A 23,211-nucleotide genomic window follows, 5' to 3' on the forward strand; every position below is an offset into this window, starting at 1 on the left:
TTTGTATTGATTCAATGGTTCCTGGAGGTAGCTCCATGTATACTTTATATCATGTACATCGTGCTATGTGAGTTTTTGCATTGACATGTCTTGGTAAGCAGCATTTTATTTCTTTTATTTTATTTTTTGAATTTTCTATTTTCTAGGAGAATGAATGAGGCATTTCACACAGCAGTTGTACTGTATATGGGGAGAAACTGGGCACACTCCCCCACCCTCAGGAGCATAATGAGCATGAGGTGTGTGCAGATTTCTAGAGATATTTAGTCTCGTCATTTTGGGATTTTGAATTCTTATTTGGATCTGAACAGCTTTCAGCATAGCTTTTTGAGAATTAACATCTTAATAATAATGCACACATGCAATAAGATCAATGTTTAAATTACAAAACCATAAACAATGGAAGTTTGAGCAACAGGTGACAAGCATGCCTCTCTACTGAAACATAACTGACTGGTTCTAACCACAACTCACCCAAATTATTGATCTGTTGTGCTCGCAAACCTTGAAGATGCTGGAGTAAATCGTCCATCTGTTGCTTCTTATCTTGTAAAGAGTGGAGCTTATCTTGCAACTCAAGGCGTTCTGAGGCCATAGCTTGCAGTGTATCCTGCAATGGAATGCACAACCACTTGTTTAGTTAACTCACAAAGAAGGAAGGGTTTTGCCATATTTGTAATTGGTTAGCAATGTGGGCAATCTCAACTGAAAGTAAAAGATGCTGAAACGTTGCTTAGTACTGTACACATGTCAAGCATATTGACAAAAATATATCTATGTATTAAGGCCTGGGTAAAGTAACAGAATTAAAAGTATCAAGTACATGCGAATACAAAGCATTTACGATTGACCATAACATTTTACCAGCATACATACTACTTAGGTTACTTCACTAAAAAAATAGCATGTGAAATAAATTATTGTTACAGTACCTCCACATGGACTTCTCTTTCCCTTCTATCCTCCTCTCGAGCTCTCATCAGTTCAGCGGCTCTCATTTCTCGATCCTCTGCCAGCAGCTGCAGCAGGTTTAATCTTCGCCGTTCAGCGTCCAAGTCCAGACCTGGTTCTGGCAAAGATGATTCGGACTGATCTGTAGTAGTAGTGCCAGTGGTTGTAAAATCAGTGGTGGAAGCTTGTGATGCTGTTTATGATAGATACAGAGCTGAATTTTAGCACCCATGATGCAAGCAAGCATACCGAGCAAAGAGATTTAACTTCATACAAGTATCATAGGCAATTGCCACGATGCCCTAAGAGTATACCTTAGTGCCCTTCAAAAAATACAGATACTATTCCTATAAGCTGAGCCAATTTCTGCCTTGAAAATGGGAGCCCCCTGAACTCAAAGTTCTAGCCCTAAAATCTTAAAGGGGAACCGCTCAATCCCATGGATTGCACCAAAGAATCATGGGACACTATTGTTTATGTTGTTTACAATGTTAATCTATCTTTTGTTATCCATTGTTATTTTAATCCAGAAAGTAAATTTGTTGTGAAATTAATCTTAACTGGAAGGTGCCCCTTTAAGTTATTTACTGAGAACAATTTCTAACAATGAAGATAATAATGAGCTGGTTTCACCACTCTAAATAATTATCCCAATCGAAATACATGTAAATTGTTGGAAAAAAAAATACATTTCAATATCAGACAAGGCGTTAAGCCTGGCTGATCAAAAGTTACTAGTAATATTTCTATTTTTAAACACCCTCGAAGATGAGGGCACACTTCACTAACCGAAACATTGTCAAACCATTAAGCTAGAAACATTAACATGTTTCTGAAAAACTTCACTCAAGCTAGTTCACTGTCTATTTTTGAACACAAAATAAAATAATACAAGTTTTTTTTTTTTTTTCAAAAGCAGAAAGACAAACTCTTATTCAGAGGGATGACAGAAAATGACAGGTGTTATGATGCTTGTTAATATAAATCAGGAAAAGCTGGCGAGTACATGCAACAAGAAGAGATGAGATTTTGAACAGCAATGTGCAAGAATGGCAATTAACGCAGTGCCAGCTAGAAATGAAATCATTGCTTCGCAGCAACCTGATGCTTGAATGAAGGTAAAACAAATCAACACTGGAGAACTATAGTAACAAAGTTGCTTCGATTTATATTTCAAGATTGCAAATGCAATTACAGATTGTGTCATAAAATGACATACCTGTTTCCCCTTCTCTGTCCTGTCTTTCTTTATCACGGTTACTTTCTTTATCTCGTGGTCTCGTTTGTTCTCTATCTCGAGATCCTCTGGCTTTGTGTCTATTATCCTCGCCCTCATTGCGACTCTCTCTCAACTGGCCTTCAATCTGTCTCTGCAAGGCTAGCAGAGCTTGTTGTCTGCCATGCAATGCCCTTAGCTGTGAAATATATGTGAGTTTGAGAAAATTGGTTAGAAGTGTGAAGTAAATCTGACAGTCTATTGGCGGATTAATGTATAGATGTAGGTTTTGGGATGGTAACAGGGTTGCTTTAGGTCATAACTGTTTCAATTTTAAAATTAAGTGACAAAAGCATGAAAATATAATTAAAAAAAATCTTTAGAAACCACACTCAACATCAAACTTAAATTGAGCAATATGCCCTGAAGAAATACAGTCGAAAATTCAGCCACATTTTTTTCGGGCACATTTCTGTCTGAGGATAAAATTACTTTTTGTACACATCACCAATATATTTCTCATATTTTAGACTTGTAGAAATAAGGCCTTTTAAAACATTACAATAGTAGCGCAGGAACTTTGAGTACCGAGGTAACATTAGTGTTTAAAACAGCATGGACAATAAACAGAGAACACCAGTAAACAGAAACTCCTCACAAATATAAACAAGGGACTGTATTAATATTTCATAATATTTCAAGTCCTGACAAGTATAGAAAGATTGACAAATCATTTTAATTATAAAAAACTTTTTTTTGTTATAAAATGCTGGTCCCTCTGTAATATTGCCAAGAAGCAGAAGTTGGTGGTCAACGCAACCACTAACGATAAACAGTACCTCTTCCTGTTGCTGGAGCATTTTTTTCAATAATTCATGTTGTTGACTCAGAGCTTCTAGATCTTCTTTCTCGACATTCTCATCAGCGCCGTCTTGCTGTAAATACACAAATGAACAGCGATCAAACTCTGAAAAAGTGTGGACACAGATGCTACTATGGAAATGACAGACAAACTAACACACAAGGATAGTGAATATGAAAAGGTTCAACTTGAGATATAGTTTTCAAGTAATGAATGCATATTGAAAATCATTACCATTTATAGTACTTTCACAAACCCATGCAACATAGTGACACTGGTTTCCCACTTATTGAAAGAACACCTCATTTTCATACACAATATTATTTTATGTTACTTTTTAATATGATGCAACCTCATCTTAGAAAAGATATATTCAGTGTTAACATTAAATAAATACTAGATATACACGCTATATTTAAAAAAAATACATTTTAGACTAATCGACTTATCATAAAAGATAAAATGAAATAGCAATACTGTGTCACATCAAGTAAATATTACTACATTACTGTAGAGGATGGTAAAAACTAAAATATAACAGAAATGCGTGATTAAAAGAATAGATGAAGCAGTTACCGGGTAGGATAACAAGCAAAGACGAATGGTAGATTATTGATGGGTTATATAACAATCAGAGCAGTATGCAGGATCTATGATACATACAGCAATGGCAGTAGAACACCAAGCGTGTGTACGTATAGGTCTGTTTGGGGGTGGAGTGCAATGGGATTGCATTGGGTCGCGTCTAAACGATGTAATACCTTATCGAACCACAGTGAGAAAAACAAAAAAAAACAGTAAGAAAACAGCAGGGGGTCCATCAACACAACAACAGGGGTGACTCTTTCACACACATTCTGACAGTTACATGTGTATATATTAAGCTACTATTGTAAATGAATGGAATGGAATATGAAGTAGACTTTCTATACATGCATGTTTTCACAAATCTACCAACCACCATTGCTTGAACCCCTCCGGATTTGGCATGCATGAGAGTAGAAGATAGAAGAAAGCAAATGTGTACCCAAAACAAACAAAGGATAAATCGTGCAGCCAACAATCCTCAAATCTAAGATGATAATCATGAAGTTTTCAAGCAAACTCAAAAAAATTTAAAATGAAACTAACTAAAGCCCAAGATGATTCATGGAAGTTGTAAAAACACCACCAACAAAAAAACAAGCAATTATTGATGATGCATGTCAATGATAAAAGCCACAGGTTCCCTATTCCCTAGCCTTCATCACTGGTGGTAAAGTCTGTGTGTTGTCAGAAGGTGCTAAATAAAATTCACCCCTGGCATGGTGTTGCTGGACTCTCAAGTTGCTCTACCTCGTCATCACTCTCTGCCCCGCTTGAGCTGCTCCGGTTTGTAGAACTGAGGCTGCTCGTCTCGCCGCTTGACACAGATCTTGTTCGCCGTCGGATGACTGTTTCATTTAATGTTTCATTGAAAGGTGACTCAGTTCTATATTCGTTTAGCATTTCCATGTAATATTTATTGAGTTCATTGGTACCAGCAGCTCTGGGAGATGCATGACTTTGCTCAGCTTCCGGTAAGAGTTCGCCAAGGCGGCTTTCAATTCGTGGCCGGGTACTCATAGTAAATTCCCCTTCCTTGATTTCAGCATTCAAAATAAAATTCACAATAAGCTCACATGTCACTTCACCTTTATTCATCAATAAATAATTTAACTGATACGCACTCACATGTAAACAGTCATTTGAAACAGTGAGCTAGTGTTACACTAGAAAACCACTGGTGTCATTGTAATTATACAAGCAAAGATCTGGTGGTTGTGGTCAGCAACAGATGACACAGGTGATACATTAGAAGGAATACTACAACTTATTCAAGTAATAAAAAAATCACAAGCAGAGTACTGATTTCTTTCGACATTTTCAAACATGATTTGTGCACAGACTTTACTAAGTTGTGACGTATGAAATGATACATTTACAAATAATTAGTTGTGAGTATTAATCTTGAAAGAGCTGTACATCTGTCAATAAGATTAGGTCACCTCATCTTTCAGAACAGAAAACTCATGATTTTTTTGTTGTTGTTTCACAGATAATCTGGTTATGGTAGTATTAATTTGTTACAACTTTGGCTGAAACCATGGCAGTGGAGTAATGTATGATCAAGGATTGATGAACATCTTGCTGTACAAATTTGAGTTGTATTCATGGGGATCAAAAACGATTTTTCAACCACCATGGTACCAGATTATCTATTTGGATATGTTAGGATGCATGAAAAAAAACTATCAAATTTTGTCTAAAAATTACCGACCTACTGCAAGGGTATGGATTAATGACCATAAAATCCAGGAGTGGTATTGTGTAAAATTGAATAAAAAGACTGGGACCCATAACCTGTCATATATATTTTAAATCAACAATAGCCAATACCAATGACAGAAAATCTGAAGACCAAGCTCCAAAATAACTTGCTCTACAAATTTGCCACTTGTAAAATTTCCAAATGTATTTTTTAAATGGTAACGAGACCAAAAACTGACATTTTGCTCAAATTAGTCATTGGCACCGCTGTTGCAGGATATTGAAATAAAAGATCTGAGCTTGTATCGACAACACATTTTTTCCAGAGCATAATCTTCTCATAATGTCTATGTCTTAACTGTCCCTAATTCTATTTTGTTACAAATTCAACGGAAATAAAATCTTTGCTCTTTGCCTCATAAAAAAAAAATAGCTTGAAGGCTCTGAATTGTTTCTTGAAAAATCAGTGGAACAAAATTTTATTGGAGATCTGGGCTTACTATGCATAGATTTGGAACAACCTAGATGTTGAAATGATCTAAGTTTGCAGATAAAGGTAATATACAAAATGCGTTCACACTTAGTAAATGCACTATCATCTATGTGGTCCGTTTAAATAAAATCTGTCAATGCAAGTCTAACGAGTACAACACTACAATATATAATCTCAACTGATGCATATTGACTCAAAAGATCTACATCACTTTGCGCCATATTGTACTAAAATAAAGTCAAAGATTTTTACTGTAACTATTTGATGTGTGTACAGCTTCAAAATCAGACCATCTGACTAAATATGTCGTCAATTATTAAGCCAATCATTGACACATGAGTGTTTGGCATTTGTAATTAGGTATGACTCACCGTAGTTGCTTCGGATATATCAGACCTGGCATCCATGTTAATTGAGGCACTCTCTGCTAGTGAGGTACTATTGGATTCACCAGAATTGTTTTGTTGGTTTTCAGTCATTATTCCGATGCCACTATCGTCTGTCTGCAAAGAAACAACAGAACACAACGGAATAGTTTAGTCAACTAAACAGTGCAATGGCGTCTGAGTACCAACTTGGACCAAGCAATGTCTAAAATCTAGGATTTGGAAACCACGAGGAAGTTTGCCTCTCAATGTGGAAGTTTTTTAGTAACTGCCAACTACTACCATCAATCATCAATTTTGAATTAAATCTGGGGGAAAAAAAATGTGCATCAAGTACCCATTATGTTCAATGGATCCACCAAGTTTGAATGAAATACGTCCATGCACAATCGTGCTCGATTTTGATGAATATTTATCTCTAAAATTGACTTGGATCATGAAACAAATGCATGTGCATATATATGAAATGATGCGTGTGTGTTTGTGAAGTTTGAATGAAATCAGCTAAGGCATATCAGAGATGCAGGTGTGAACAGACACACATAGGTGAAATTACATGTCCCTGAACAAAAGGGTAAATTTATTCACCAAGCATAAAATACGTAAAAATTGCAAACAGTTCATGAAGAAAAAAAGATGAAGTGCTGAAAATTATGGATGAGACACTGCAGGCGAGCTGCAAATATTACAAATACTCACCAGCATTCGCTGAAGAAGATTCATGTAACCTCTTTCTTGGTCCTTGAGGTGGTCTATGAGGCGTTCAAGCTTCCTTATTTGATCAGTATTGGACGCCCTATCACTGGAGTTTTGCAGATTGCTCAACATTGCCCCAGCTTGCTTCTGATAGTCCTATAGAATAGATAAATTACAGTTTTATGAATGTAATGGTCAGAAATTAAACTCAACAGGATGATAAATGTAATAACGTGATTCTGAGCACTGATAACATATAATAGTGCTCAGAATAGTAATATTGTTTCTGCAAAACAGAATAAAAAATTCCAATAAATATTTTTCCCACATACATTTATATGCTTCAAAATAACAGCCAGTTTATGAATAAAATGGGTAAATTGTTTGTAGTTAACAAATAAACTGCATAAACAGCTGAATCCTAATCTTTAACCTGATTTACGTATACTTATTTTGACAAATTAGATGGATTTAATTATGGTCAATCACAACTGAATCACACTTACCCGTATCTGCATAAGACGAGCAACTATTTGATTTCTATCAGGCTACAGGAAAATAAAAGAGAACACATTCATTGGTTTCATGTTCTAACAGGTACAACATGTAGGCCATAAACTAGTTCTTAGACATACCTATCTCATTGACACTTGTTTTTATTCTGTAGCAGTAACAAATATTGAAAACCGTATTTAAAGTTGCAGGATCGTCACAGGAATTGGGTTCCAAGCAACAGTAACAAATACAATGCACGCTAAAAACGCAAATGCTCATGGGTAGATACTTGTTTGTAAACAACAACACACGATGGCCATCTGCCACATGCGCAAGTGACGACTCACTCACTTTTAACACAAAAACAGTAAGTGCATTTGCATTTTGTCTTAAGTCCAGCTGAATAAAATGTGAAGGAATGAAAACTCAGTCTTTGTAATCTTATCACTATTTGCGATTTAGCAATCTTTGCAAATTTTATTACATACATTCTAAAGCAGGTAACATTACATGTAGTAAAACAGGCACTTACTGCATCAACATCATTCAATATGTTAGATTGTTGTTGTAATGGATGTGCAGCTGTACGTCTTCTCACTTCTCGTTCGTTGTTAGCAGCTGCCTGAGCACCTTCCATATCAACACTCTGCTGTGTCAGAGAATAAAAACATGTAGATTTCAATAAGTTTTGGGGTTTCTGTAGTTGCTGGGTGATCATATGCACGACACTGGCAGGCAAAGAAGAGGATTACTATACTACAGTTCATTCTGGTGTTCTAGCTATAGTTTTGGTTCAAAATTTGTTGAATTGTATACAGTATTCTCTCCAGGCCTTAATTCATGTGAAAAATTTTCTTCTAACCTGATGCATTTTGTATTAATTTTATTTCCCCTGATACAAAGTGTAACAGCTTTGAGATGAAAGTATAACATTTTTTAGTTGAGCATACATTGGTTTGGGGAATGAGAAGACTAACTTACATGTCAAAGCAAGAATAAAAACTCACCTCGTCAGTTTCACTGAATGTCAATCTCTGCTTGAGTGATTCCAAAGCAGCACGCTCTGCAGCAGGGACACCAGAGATGAATTGCGTTCTTGGGTAAGTTGCCGGGGTATGGTGACGAAGTAGAGCGCTGGTTGGAGGAGATTCAAGTCCAAGGGGAAGCTCTCGATCACGGTTGCCTTCCTTCTTTTTTTTCTGCCTCTGTAGTTGATTTGCAAATGTTGTGCTTGGACGCCAATTAGTCTAGTGGAAATATGTCAAATATTAGTAATTGTTAGTCAAAAAACAAGTGGCCAGATGACGATTATAATACAAAAAAAAAAGCATCCAAAATCGAAGAAACAATTTATCAAACTGCAACAAAGAGTTAGGGATTCGTCCATATCAGAATGAACCCCGGAACCAGCACTACACCATTTTAAATACATACAAGTAGCTAATAGAAATTTAAACCTCTTGTAGTCATGATTCTGTTCAATTGTTAGATTTATGTGCTTTTCTACAAATCAACAGATTTTACAATATTATAATCAACCTATCTCTTGAAAAAAATTAGTTACCCAAAAATATCACACATCGCACTACATCGCACAGGTACCACACTCAAGCAAAAAACTGAAAGTCACTAAACTGGTATCATTTGCATTATTCTGCAATCCTACTTTTCACTTGTAAATAGAATTATCTAAATACTATAATACCCACAATTTGATTTTGTTATATTACAACTAAACTATATTCCACTTGTTTCACAAATTACATTTTGTATACTGGTTAGTATTAATTTTTGCTAGATCGTCATACCCATGATAGGTATATCATATTATGATATAATTAATTAAGAAATACAGTACCCTGATGATTCCTAAAAATTACATACGACCTGATGGGCGAAATAGCTACACTGTCCTTCAAGAACATTGTGTTAGCCAAGTCAAGCAATGCACACCCAAAAAAAAAACAGTTAACCCACAAAAAAGTAGATTGGTTCTGGCTGTTGAAAACATGTCAACTAAACTTCATCAAAAAAATTACCTCAAATATCAAAGCAATCGGGTTGGTAGTTTTCAAGAAAAATATTTGCCAAAAATAAAGAATCAAAGTTATCATAATAAAATAAATCTGACAGAGGTCTTCCAAGTATCAGAGCAATTGAGCAATTGTTGACTGATGATGGGGGACAATCACCGATATGAACAGCTCTGCTCTGTCATCTACAATGACAGCCGAGATGAAAATATGATTGACAGTTTGAAAAGCTAAAAAGGAATCAAATTTACCCAGTTGTTAAGTCTGTCATCAAATAATTCATTAGAATTCAACTGCTGGTCTTCTTCAGTAGGGTTTGGTCGATACAATAACGGACGCCTTGGTTCAGAAGAACTACATGTACCCCTTGACACTTTCTGTCTACCAGTTGCCATAATGCTGATTACACAAAAAATAAAAAGATCACATTTTAAGGAAGTCACAACATATATACATACATAATTTATAAGTGGAAACTTTGGATTATGTGCTTGTTAAAAGATTTGCCCTTGTAGAGGCATAGTTTGGTTGCTGCGATCAGCAAAGTTGAATTTGCATTTCAATAGTAAGGTCAATTACAGATTCACCACAATACTAGCAATGATTAAGTACTAGAGCATGGCTGGCACAGATTATGAATTATTAAGGGGGCTTATAAATGACATGTATATCAGAGCTTGAACTTCACAGGGATATTGAAGACAAATAGAAGATTGTCTTGTTCTCCTTTAAAAAAATACAAACTTTTCCGATACTATTTTTATATGACAAAGCAATATTTTTCAATATTGTCTTGAAAATGATTCTCCTCTTAACTCAGAAGTTCATGCCTTGGCTATATTATATTGACAATTAAAATATTAAAAATATCTAAATTAAAATGTAATTATATTATATTTAGTTTATGAGAATCGAAATATCTTTCAAAAGTTAATAAAAAAAGACCACAGCAAATTTACAATTTGTGCTTGAGTACATTTATTTATGTGAATTTGATGTAATTAAATTACAATGCAACTGCTGCCAAAGTCACAGTGAGTGAACACAGCATGTATGGGGCATGGTACATTAGAAGTGCAATAAATACTACTCACATGACATCTGACCGAATAAAAATAGACAAAAATGCTTTAGAAGTCTAGACTGTGGGGGGGGGGGGGGAACAACAAAAAATACCATCAGATAGTTCTGTGAAGAAGTTTGTAACTAAGTATACCTGTAAAGGCATCCCAGTGAAAACAATCCATGCTTTGCAGCCTAATGAAACAACGTACATAGATGTTGTTGAACAACAAAAAGTGACCTAAATACAACTGTCTACACTATAAAGGTGATTTTCTATATAAATGTTTTTACCTGGATGGTATTCCAATCATCCCTGGCATTGCTTAATTATTTCACAGTATGGAAGCCAAGAAACTCTTTGCCGACAGAGCAGCAGCAAAAATTGAACTGATATGACATCTGTACGTACAACACAAGTAACTGCACATGTGAATGCCATTGTTTACCAATTAGCATACAAGGTGAACTGTGTCGTGACTGGTACAGGCATGTCCAGTCTATATTGAAAGCAGAGTTTTTCTCACGAAAACTATTGCTATCAACAAGCAGTAACATGAAACAATTAGACAAATGTTTCATGCAAAGGTAGAGATCAACTCAGTTCACTGGTGCAATAATATTAAATGAGCAAAGTAATATCTAGAATCATTAATTACTGATGCTTGAGGGACCCTACCACCTGCTCCTTTACGGGAAATCATTGAAAAATTAGACACACTTATAATATACGAGTTCAAACTTTTTTTTTTTACAGGCACATAAAATACCAAAGTTATGACGTATAAATAGTTTTATATAGAAACAATGAGAAAACAAATATAGGTATATACAATATAAACACAAGTCGATAACAAAATGAGGTCATTCAATCATTAACAATAAAAAGATATTGACACTGCATGGATGGGTTACAGAATGATTGTCAAAAATAGAAAATGAAAGAAGACAGGTTTTTCAAAACTAGAAATCTTTATTTCCTTCAGTCACTTGTGTTATTAGTCAACAGGTCTTCGCCAAGAAGATAAATACCATGCCAGGTTTAATAAGGTATGAAAGAAAATTCAGAATAATAGTGTAAAATACCTATCTAATCACAAAATATCTTTTGAATATATAAAGTGTTCAATTAACTTTTGTTTTTCTTATTTTTACAGCGTGGATTGACGTTATTATACAGCGCGGCGTGGACTGAGGTTTCCATGCTCTGTCAATCAAGAAGCGATTTCAAGTCAAAACAAGAACGTATGAAGTGGTATTACCAGCACGTTGCGAAGAAAATAAGTACACGCCCTCTCCAATTTCATCAAAACGATTTGGACACTAACCAAAACAAATCCACATAAAACGTTTTCTAGCTTTATAATTCGAACAAACGATGTGATTTGTGGTTCAACCACACGATAACAATCTATTTTCACCGATCACTTCTGACTACGGTGAGAGCACTGCACGATTCTAGTGTTATTGATCAACTAGAATGTGTTGGTGGCAACCATTCACACAATAATACTGTCATCGCAAACTTCATTATAAGGAATTAACATAATTTGTTTTGAATTTGAGTAACGATACAAATGTCAATTCAGACAGTCGGTGACATTGCTGTTTCTTCGACTAACTCGAGAACTGCAAAACCGACCATTAAGGGTAATTTCCGGAAATGTGTAAATTCATTCGAGACATTGAGAAACATAATAATATTAGGGAATCGGTGATATTTAGATTACACGCATTTATACGTAAAAATTCAATATTGTGTGTGTTTCCACAGAGATAGACACCGGTACGATCACTCGTGTGCCCGTGCTGGAAGACGATGGCTTCTGATACAGTCATGACAACCGAAGCACCTGTCGAGTTCAAATTTTGCGCCAAAACTATATTGACTGGCTCTTATCATTTACAACATATAGGAGAAATATACATACGTAATGGTGCAATCAGCCCGTATCAGCGGCAACCTTCAGGACTTCTGAATTCTGTGAAATTCTCACTGCAAAGATCTTTCACAAAAATGCAAAAAGAGAGCAGCCATCTTGAACTACCTGGGACATGGCGAATTGATTATTGTTGGGGTCTGGTTATGCGGCTTCAAATGTTAGAACAAAATAGATCGTACTCGATGAAAATCTAACAAATTTATCATAAGGTTTATATTTGCTTGAACTTTCGTATGTTTAATTTGATGTTGTATTAGTGACTAAATGCTGAAACGAATGAAATCACAAAAACTACATTAACAAATGCGGCAGAGTACATGAATTACTGAATAAGGAGGCTCATGGCGCGCATTTATTTTTTAGAAATTCTGATTGGTCAGACTGCTCGCATAGAGTTCTGGGTAAACACATTTAAGATGGCTACCAAAACAGGATCTGTCGGTAGTGGATAGGTGATTGTTGTTGTTTTTTTCATTCACTCATTCTACACATTCGCAAAGGTTAGTATGTATATTTGCAACACACAGTTCATTTTACATTTCAATAATTTCAACGCACTTCGGTTTTGTCAAATTCACAATAACACACCGACATGAAATAAACCGGAAAACGATTTTGAGGGGGGGGGGGGGTACGGATTACTACACCAAAGAGCAATCGTGCGTACTGTCAGTAGTGATTGATGCCTCATGAGGTGGAGCTGCAAAAGGAACTCTTTCCACAGTATTTACCATTATGTCCAATGTTATTAAATAACCGATACGGAAGAGAAATTTAATTTAATATTTAATATTTTAGTATTTATTTATTAACACATACTCACTCCCCGGAAAGAGTGGCAATGGTTACAGATAATACTAAAAGTATACAGTATTCATAGGCTAATAAGGACGTAATTAAAAATAAACTAATCTACAATTTATGTACCCTCCCGATTATCACCGACTTTAGGGACAGCAAGTCCATTAACCAACTTTGCCTTAGTTTGAGCATGGAAGGTACTAATGGTCTGTTAGTACCTTCCATGGTTTGAGTCGCACAACGCATGCCGACTTGTTTCTGCATTCATTATTTATTTATTTTGTTTACTTTTCTGTCTGCTGTGGTAAATATGATAGATAGAATTTTTTATTTGGAACGTACCAATGAAAACTTGAGTAAAGTCCAAAAATAACAATAACAAAACAAAACATTCAGAACAACAAAAACTTACAGTATTAAAACATATCAAGAATATAGAAAATAAATTTTGCAAAAATGCTAAGAAAGAAAAAATCATTACTTGAAACAATAATAGGAAATAATTCATCCATGCTAAAATCTTCCAGCTTTGGGGCATAGATGTATAAAGCTGCAAGGAATCTAGATCTTTGTTCTTTGATTATTGACAATTATTACAATATAAAATGTAATGTTTCTCATTCCCTACTTCATTGCATTCATGGAGATTACATAGCCTATTTTCCTTCAAAATGCCTTTATGTCTACCGGATTCAATGGGAAGAAAATGTGCAGAAGTTCTAAATTTAGTGTAAGCTATTCTATGATTTTTATTTTTAATTTTTTCCAAATAATGTTCAAATTTAAAATTTTCTTTAGCACACCTGTAAAAGTCAAGCTTACAATTAATCAACAAATTGTTTTTCCACTTCATACGGTACAAACATTTGAGCTTCTCTTTAAAAATATCACAAAAATTGTTCTGAATTGTTAAATATGATAATAAATACTGGTAACTATTTTGGGTGCCCTGTGTTTTAGACCAGATACCGTCTATTATCAAGAGAATTTTTTAGGTGTGTTCAGAATGGATGGATTCCAGGCTTGTTAGTATGATAAACTAATGTTTTCGAAATGTTTTCATTAATCATGGTGTCGTAATTGCAGTTGTCTCTCGCAAAGGGTGATAACAATACCCATCATGCTCATATATCCTTTAGGACACATCACTATTGCGTGATTGAAAACTGCAACATAATTCTTGATATTGCTACAGCCTGTTAGCCAGTAGTTCATGCATTAAGTTTTTTTTGTCATGTCATCGATATTACAAAAACATTACAAAAAGTAAAAAAAAATTGTTAAACGTATTACAAAAGTTATTAAACGTTTTGTCATTTACCGATGTAATTCTTTTTTTACAATAAAGTTGTATAAATCACATGTCTATTCATTATATCAAGTCTGTGTGTAATGTGCACTTCCAAACTTTCAACATGTGTTCAAATTCATATTATCTGTCTATTTTGAAAAGTAGCATCCAAGCACTTAAAAACCCAGTGTAATTGTAGAAGATTATTTGGAATACTGTATTAGGAAATAAAAAATGAGGTATATGTCAATTGTGTTAGTATGTCTGTCATCGTTGTTAACAATTGTGTTAACAATTGAGAGTTCAGGATCACTCAAGTAATTTTTCTTCAACCTTGTGTATATTGAACTTCAAGAGCAAGTTATTTAAAAAAAAAAATTTGGCTGGCACACAAAACCAAAAACACCTGTTGTAATGCAAAGTAAACTGAAGAAGAATTGCATCTAATAATGTCATGTCAAAGGTATGAACTACAAAGAAGGTCAGTAGTTGAGGATAATTTTAATAACAACAATGCCTCATAATAGGACTTATTTTGGTATCTTTATTCAAAGACAATTATTAATGTTAATTATGTCCACTAAGCAATTTTTCACAAAGTACATTGTATCAGCATATTCAAAAGACTTCCATGAAACTGTACCAATTAACATTAAGAAAATCACCATAATTATCACTTTGGCAAAACTTATAGCTATAAAAATCAAATGTTTTAATACATTTATACATTTGACATCTGTGCAAAATTTTCACAGTGATGATCAAAGCTTGTCCATGTAAGTAAAATTCATGTACTATTTTAAGTTCATCTGATTGAAAGTGATTTCTAAGTACCAAATGTACCGGGGTACTTTAGGGGAATATTATTTGTCTGTACATTCTTACTAAACTGAGTTGTTCCTACTTGTTCATAATTCATAGTCGTATATAGATTGAATCTCAATATTATTAAAGGGGAACCGCTCAATCCCATGGATTGCACCAAAGAATCATGGGACACTATTGTTTATGTTGTTTACAATGTTAATCTATCTTTTGTTATCCATTGTTATTTTAATCCAGAAAGTAAGTTTGTTGTGAAATTAATCTTAACTGGAAGGTGCCCCTTTAAGTAATAACATAACAGAAAATCAGTTACTGGTACATTATCTGTGCTTGCCTGTAAGTACAGCTGAAAGCCTGCCAAAGTTCATTGATTTAATACTTGTATATTTGTTTTTCAATTTATTTAACAGGGAAAGTAATCAATCATAGTTAATATCAATCTTGTCGTCGACATGACGGGAAATTATTATTTTGCCGTTGTTGGCCACCATGACAACCCAGTTTTTGAAATGGAGCATTCTTCACTTTCCAAAGGAGCTGATGTAAAGGTAAAATGAACTATTAGTTATTAAGCAAGATGTACGGTAAACATTGTACCCAAACAAATCATCATCTCAATGTTACAGTAAATGCATTATTCACTAAGTTTAAATAATTATAATCTGCTGAATTGAATCCAGGAAATATTTAGAATACCGTAGTGCCTATCGTTTTAGTGAAAAAATTTGTGAATTTAAAATCCAGTGAATATGACTAATATTAAACACCAGGGAAAATTAATAGTTTTACAGTATTCTATCACTCCCACATTTTATCAGTCCTGTTCAAACACAGTCCGAAAACGGGGACTATGCATTGACCTCCATGCATATGTTATTTATACATTACTATTTATGAAATTCAACAAAATCAAGCATTTCTGCCATTCTGGAGACAAATCACGGTCATGTGTCGATGGATTTTGTTCAAACTTTGTACATATTTCAGACATAATGAGACCGTGATGCATGTCATATTGTTTTTAGCATGGGATTTAAAATTGGCCGACTGGCGGCCATTTTTTTCTTAAACACTTTCTCTTTCACTTTCTTGCACTCCTGTAATTTGTTTCATGTTCTGATTCAAAATGGCTGACTCATTTCAGTTTTGTTTACTTATTAACTAACGGGAAAATTTTATTATATGGTGTATAAGGTCACAAAGGTGTAATCATATTTCTTAGTTATCACAAATTATAGTACCTTGTGCTGTTGATTGTTAAAAGTTCTCATTGCTCGATTGATACAGTACCATGTGGAGCATGATGTACAGTGATTTTGGACAACATGATAGCTCATTTGCATATCAATATGTTATAATTTGCATATTAATAAAATATTATTTAAGAACAATAACTAATATTTTTGGCATTATAATATGAGGTTATCACAAGAATACAGCAAAGTATGCACAAAACCAGTATGGGGCATTGTATTGAATGAAGCGTTGCGGAGGTTGATGCAACCCGTACATAATTTATCGAAAGATTATAGGTCGAAAAGACCTCGAAAAATCTCTTGCGCTGTGCTACTGTTTGTTTAAGTGACTGGATTCTATTTCTATCACACTTATAGTGCTTCTGTGTCCAATGAAAACAAAGACAATTGTTTGAATGTGACGCCAATAACCCATTACGTGTCAATATTGGTGACCATATAAGGGAAAATGTTTGAATAAATTAAAGTAAAGGCTGCACTGTTTATTCTTTTGTAATCTTGGGTTAATGAGCATTGCATTTTTCCAAGAATGCTTCAATCTTTTCTTTTCAATTATATTTTCTTCTATTTTTAACAAAATGATTATGTTTTGTTTTTGTTTCAGAAAGACGATCATAGGCATTTGAATCAATTCATCGCTCATGCTGCTTTGGATTTAGTAGATGAACATATGTGGACCACATCAAACATGTAAGTTATTGTAGCTCGTCAATTTTAAAGGCACTGTGTGGAAAAGAAACATTACAATTTTTCAGATGACAGCAGAAATTATCAGTAGTATTTGGGTGACAAGTTGGCAATTTGGCTTGTGAATTGGCTCACGGATAAATATGTGAATGAACAGATGTGGCAATCAACTGGCATCATTTATTAAAATCAAAGAAAGCTTAGAAAGAACTCCCATGTGCTGTGAGAGAGATTTTCAGAGAACCTCTATTATGCAAATTAATCAATTATTATGCATAAATTTAGGTTTTATTGTTCCAGAGTGCACATGTACCAAGTTTCATTATAATGTGATGATTAATGCTAAAAATAATTGGTGGAAAGCTGAAAAAGTAAATAATTATGCAAATTAGATGGTCGCATTGTCTTAGAGTATATACATACCAAGATTCATTGAAATGAGATGATAAGTACCTGAGATATTGATGGAACAGCTGAAACCTGCACAAATTTTAATGTAAAACTATTAGGTCTTCATAATGTCACAGACCATCTATGTACCAAGTTTTATTGAAATATACTTAGAACCAATACATTATGAATTATTATGCAAATTAGGTGATTAATATGACCAGATTTTAATCCAAAACTAAGCAGGTCTGTGCATTGTCCTAGAGCACCTATGTACCAAGTTTCATTGAAATGTAACAATTAGTACTTGAAATATCAAAAGCTGAAAATTGACTAATTATGCAAATTAGGTAATTAATATGCAAATATTATTAACCTGAAACCAATGAGGTCTGTGCATTGTCCTATGACATATATGTATCACGTTTCACTGAAATGTGATGATTAGTACTTGAGATGTCAGTGGAAAAGCCAAAAATTTACTATTTTTACCCAAAGCTAATCAAATCTGTACATTAGTTCAGAGCAACCATGTAACAAGTTTCATCAAAATCAAATAAGTGGTTCTTTAGATATCAGTAGAACGGTCATGAAACAGCCGGAAATTAGCTAATTATCATGCAAATTAGGTAATTAATATGCACAGATTTTAACCAAAACCTAATCAAATCTATGCATTAGTCCATTAGTTTCATCAAAACCAACATATGGTTTCCATTGTGTTTTTTCCAAGCAAAAAATGTCAAGCTAGTGATGAGCTATCAGCATGGTGTGCAAAATGTCCTCTGTAACCATTTTTAATATTAATCATGAATATTCTATTTTTTTTTGACAGGTATCTGAAAATTGTGGATAAATTCAATGAATGGTTCGTTTCAGCTTTCGTTACCGCTGGTCATATCCTTTTGTTTTTATTCAGTTGTTTGTTGAGTGTTTGTCGAAAGGTGATTCTTACAAATGCTCCATATAAATCAGCTTAATAATTGACTCTTTAACACTTCTGAAAGCATATTATTCCCGCCAACATTTTGATGTGGTAGTTTGTCCATTTTTATGTATTTTTTATGATTATTTCCATAATCTTGGATTAACTTGACTTAATTTCCTACTGGCTGCAGGTGTTGATCAAAATTTTGAAAAAAAATATGAAAACAATTATGTGGATTTTCTTTTTGTTAAAGTTATGAAAGGTGACTCAAAAACTTAAAGATCAAAGGCAACTTTTGTTCCCTCACACAAAATAAACCAGTATAGCCAAAACAGATTTATTTATAAAAAAAAGTCATGGTGTATTTCTTTTCCTAAAGATCCCCAACTACATATTTTAAGTTTTTATGTTTTGCAATTCAGTAATAACTTAAGATGTAAGGTTTCAGGATCACATTGGCTCTATCAATTGTAATTCCTGTTATTTTCAACTTTTTGAATGGAATGGCATACTGTAAAACTCCTTGTAATAGCTGCATGTAATTTTAGCGAATTTTTGACTCAATGCATGAATTAACCGAATCTTAACTTGGCTAAAGTATCACCAATCTCATCATGAGAATATACATTATTTTAAATCAGCTACATCTTGAATTAGCGATATTACAGATTAGCTGAACTACAGGTAGCTAAAATAACATGCTAACTAAAAAGACATGTTTTACAGTGTTGTGTGGGACTTCAGTGAAAACCAGATTGTTTTGAAATGACAAACTGATACATTTAGTGTCAACATTTCTATTACTGGTATTGCAATTACTAGTGTCGTTGAATCAACTTCATTTTGGGATTCCTACATTTGCTAGTTTAACAAATACACATTGGCTGTATATGTTACATGTAAATTAGTCTTTTTTTATCTGACTGTGAAATCTTCAAATTATTACATGACAATCTCTGTGATATCACATCATATTTCTGAGTGATCTATATATTTGGACAAGTTGCCAAAACACCAAGTTCACCAGTACTTCAACTTTCGCAACCTGTCATGATTTCTTATTGATTTCTCACTTTCAGTCGCCTGTGGAATGCCAGCTTGAACATGCAAAGTTTGAAAAGTTGATCCATAAGTCTTCAAAAACAGTTGTAAGAAAATAAAACTCTCCGCAGAGTTGTTAGTGTGCATTGTAATTACAACTTACTAGTTCAGGTCGCACAGTAAAAATATTTTGTGTATTTGGATTATGATCAAGGGACCTCCTGCATATGCCATGTATGATACCGGTAATCGCAGTTATCTTTTCTGCATTTTGGAATGCTTTAAAAAAGAAAAAAAACGTCTGAGGCACATAGTTCAAAATAATGCGTCTGGAAACAAGAAACAGAGATATTTTTTTTCTCAGCCTTAACAGTGTGTTTTTTACATTATAATCACCAAGTGCTTTTTCGTGGCAGACCTTAGTGGCCTTTAAGCAGAACATTTGTTATTTTGGATGAATAGATATCAATAATGGTACAGGTGAATCTTTTTTTTTTTCTTAACACTTTCAACGTATGAGGTTTATGATGCTACATGACGTTAAAAATGAAGATGGTATTAAAAATTTCTTTCAAGAGATATACGAGATTTATGTTAAGGTTTGCCTTTTTTATTTTACTAATATAAGGACGTAGATGATGGTGTGTTCTACATTCATTGTTAACTGTTAACCGCTCAATTTTTATCACTATCACGTTATATGATAATTTGTGTAGTGTGATTTCTAAAATAATTTGATCAAACCATCATGGACACAGAATGCAGTGAACGCTTTAGAATGTTTGACACACTATTTGCATAAGATATTAATATACATTCTTCATATTGCGTTCGCTCTGTTGGTACTTGTAAATGACAACAGTTATCTTGTGATATACAAGGATACAATAAATACAATGTTTAATTTTAAAATGCATGTATGAACTATTATAGATGCACTTCTAATAGAGCAAATACGGTATTACAATTTTTTGTTTATGAATATGAGCAAATGGGGATGCCCAAAACAAATACCATATTACAATTGTGCATGCTCGATTCTTGCATTACTGGATAATTCACATTTTGATTTCGTACATGACCATGCAGGCAAGATTTCATCATGAACCCTTATATTCATCTGCCCTTGATAAAAAAGAATGCATTGTTTTATGTCTGCACCGGTATTGTTAAAATATTTCCTAACAAATGTTATTTATTCACTGTCAAGGTGTTCCAGTTGTAATTGTTCAATCTTTTTTCATTATAGCATTCAATGAATCCATTTTATGAACCAAACACGCCGGTAAAATCAGCGTCTTTTGAAAGGAAAGCACAGTTTTATGCACGGAAGTTTCTGACAAGTTAGATCGCAGTTGAGTGTACATCGTGGTTAGTTACTTTAACCTCTGCCAATATGTTAATGAGGATGACAAGTTCTGGCAATGTGGTTACAAGGATGACAAGTTCTGGCAATGTTGTCATGACATTGACAATTGGAATAAACTATTTAACTTATGGTAGTATTTGTAGTGGCTCAGCAGGAGTATGTATTTGTCATGTGACTAGTCATGTGATGGGCCACAGAACACGGTTGGGATAACAATGTATTGGAAATTGTTGTCATAATAGTATTTTATCGTATTAATATAATTCAATATATCGCATCTTCAAAAATTTATTAAAATTCTTGTATATCATGCCTTTTTTTAGAAGCCATTTTATTTTGAACTTTTAACACGTTTATGTGATGATTACACATAAATAAAAGTCTGCAGAATAAAAATACCAGTACTTTTCCTTTTTCACCACCAGTTCCCTCTTTTCATCACAAATTCACAAAATATTTTTGTTGTCGTCTGCTCTTCCCTTCTGAACATTGGGAAAAAAATAGCAAAATTTTTGGATTGAAAACTGAAAATTGTCTAAAATTTTGTCTGTTGACTCCATAATTAGGGTTCACTTTAGAAATATTGAAGAATTTGGGCGGGAAAGTCTGGTGGTGAAAAGACTGTTACACTTGTCGTTAATAAATAATAAAGTATGGCATGGAAGATACGCTATAACTTCTGAAGAGTTGTGCTTTCTAAAGATGAAGTGGATGCGTGAAATAAAAGTAGTGTGAATCGGTAAGAGCAATTTTATTGTGATGAAATAGTTTATTGTCATTTAGTATATTGTAACTAAGCTACTACAGAACACAACAGTGACATGAGTGGCCCTATTTTTGTCGCAGACATGTTGTCACACGAGGGCGTGATTTATAGGAAACTTAGTCTTCATAGTATGGTACTGTTACGGTAGTAGAAGAGATAATATTAAAATATTAGCGTCAGAAACAAGTCTTGTGAAACTCCCCCCTCTCAATGCAATGTCTATAGTAGCAGTTAACATCTTGAATATTATTGGTAGATGATGCATATAGTTTTTAGGATAATTTAGGAAAAATTGCTTTGTGTTATGCTGCCAAACATATCGCATTAAAATATGCTGTGCTACGAATTATTGTTTTTATCTGGCTTGTGACATTTGCACAAATTTGTTGCTTGCAAAAAGTTTAATTGGTACACCACTTAGTGTGATATAATTTGTTTCAAGGTTAGTGTTTTTTTGCTAAAATGAGTTTTTAAAATTGCAATAAAAATTACAAAATATATCCAAAAACTAACAAGGCAAGTGGTTTATATTCAAAATGAAGAGTTCAGAGGTAAATATCATATACTGTAAAATGACTAATTTTCACTGGGTTTAAATTTCACTGATTTACCATTTCGGGCATATTCAGTGGGTTTTAAATTCACGGTTTCGTCATTTAGATGATGTGTTCTATGCTAAATTATACATATTCACTGTGTTTTAATTTAGCGCATTTTTCCAGTCAGCGAAATAAGCAAAATTAAAACCCAGTGAATAATTAACCCCTTTACAGTACCAGTATGGCCTAATTATTATTACCAAGGTTTTATTACAGACCTTTGTGACTGAATAAATTTTACAATGGAATGTAATTTGTTTCCTTTACAAATTAATGAATAGAAACCTTAGTGGATTCTTCTGCAATATCAAATCCGCTAAAAATAATATCAACTAATATTTCTCGTTGCATTGTTGCAGCATTAAGCAGGTACTGGTGATAACTGATATTAAAACCATGTGCTTTAAAAATGTTAACGCCCACATTGATTTGTGAATTAACCAGAGGTCAAGACAACAGTTGCATGTTTTCAATGTGTTTCAAAACAGATGGTGAAATTACCAAATTTTAATGGTTTTTGAGCCACGCTACGTCTTGAGCCTGATGGTTTGAAAATTGTCGTTTGAACGCGGGAGTGTGATCAAATGTAGTGCGCCCTCATTTTGTGTGAGCACCTGTTCTGATACTGGGATTTACAACTTTCCGAGCAAACTTTTTATCGATTGAGTTTGTGCTAAATTCTGTATTTTTTTTTTTTACAAAGTACATTTCTTTCGATGGGAAGGTGTATTACGATACTGAGAAAATACAACAATAATCTGCATCCTCTAGCGACACATGGCTCGTATGATGTAGATTGATTCAAGTAATTTTGTTCTAATAAACAACTGTT

At 33.9% G+C, this 23,211-nt stretch overlaps 2 protein-coding genes across 8 annotated transcripts in view; one reads left to right on the forward strand and one right to left on the reverse strand.

The window, feature by feature from the left end:
• The window catches only part of LOC100369528 (pericentriolar material 1 protein-like), a 35,919-nt gene extending 23,321 nt beyond the window's left edge, over positions 1 to 12,598 (reverse strand). For 3 of the 7 annotated variants that reach the window (XM_085497900.1, XM_085497899.1, XM_085497897.1), the window contains exons 1-11: positions 12,415 to 12,597; positions 9,673 to 9,820; positions 8,396 to 8,635; positions 7,921 to 8,037; positions 7,400 to 7,441; positions 6,897 to 7,049; positions 6,183 to 6,314; positions 3,007 to 3,102; positions 2,171 to 2,366; positions 933 to 1,144; positions 475 to 610 (exon numbers count right to left, since the gene is read on the reverse strand). In XM_085497900.1, coding sequence (XP_085354026.1) covers positions 475 to 610; positions 933 to 1,144; positions 2,171 to 2,366; positions 3,007 to 3,102; positions 6,183 to 6,314; positions 6,897 to 7,049; positions 7,400 to 7,441; positions 7,921 to 8,037; positions 8,396 to 8,635; positions 9,673 to 9,816 — 1,468 coding nt within the window. In that variant the 5' untranslated portion in view covers positions 9,817 to 9,820; positions 12,415 to 12,597. Of the gene's footprint in view, positions 1 to 474; positions 611 to 932; positions 1,145 to 2,170; positions 2,367 to 3,006; positions 3,103 to 4,364; positions 4,641 to 6,182; positions 6,315 to 6,896; positions 7,050 to 7,399; positions 7,442 to 7,920; positions 8,038 to 8,395; positions 8,636 to 9,672; positions 9,821 to 12,414 lie in introns of those variants that run through there. The other 4 variants (XM_085497896.1, XM_085497895.1, XM_085497898.1 and 1 more) reach the window with 3 other exon arrangements.
• Positions 12,599 to 12,795: 197 nt separating this feature from the next.
• LOC100369094 (trafficking protein particle complex subunit 2-like) lies at positions 12,796 to 21,690 on the forward strand. Its single transcript, XM_085497903.1, has 6 exons — positions 12,796 to 12,926; positions 15,754 to 15,891; positions 17,204 to 17,289; positions 18,512 to 18,572; positions 20,158 to 20,244; positions 20,895 to 21,690. Exons 2-6 carry the CDS (start codon positions 15,796 to 15,798, stop codon positions 20,991 to 20,993), a joined length of 429 nt encoding a protein of 142 aa, XP_085354029.1. The 5' UTR covers positions 12,796 to 12,926; positions 15,754 to 15,795; the 3' UTR covers positions 20,994 to 21,690.
• Positions 21,691 to 23,211: the final 1,521 nt, after the last annotated feature.

This window comes from Saccoglossus kowalevskii, chromosome 4 (genome assembly GCF_978046115.1).
Source record: "Saccoglossus kowalevskii chromosome 4, keSacKowa6.1, whole genome shotgun sequence".
Lineage (NCBI taxonomy): Eukaryota > Metazoa > Hemichordata > Enteropneusta > Harrimaniidae > Saccoglossus > Saccoglossus kowalevskii.

Excerpts from the sequence above, each read along its gene's own strand:
- LOC100369094 (XM_085497903.1), top strand. The coding sequence starts at position 15,796 with ATGACGGGAAATTATTATTTTGCCGTTGTTGGCCACCATGACAACCCA. Across the intron at positions 15,892-17,203 it reads CCAAAGGAGCTGATGTAAAG|AAAGACGATCATAGGCATTT; the intron begins GTAAAATGAACT and ends TTTTTGTTTCAG. Across the intron at positions 17,290-18,511 it reads ATGTGGACCACATCAAACAT|GTATCTGAAAATTGTGGATA; the intron begins GTAAGTTATTGT and ends TTTTTTTGACAG.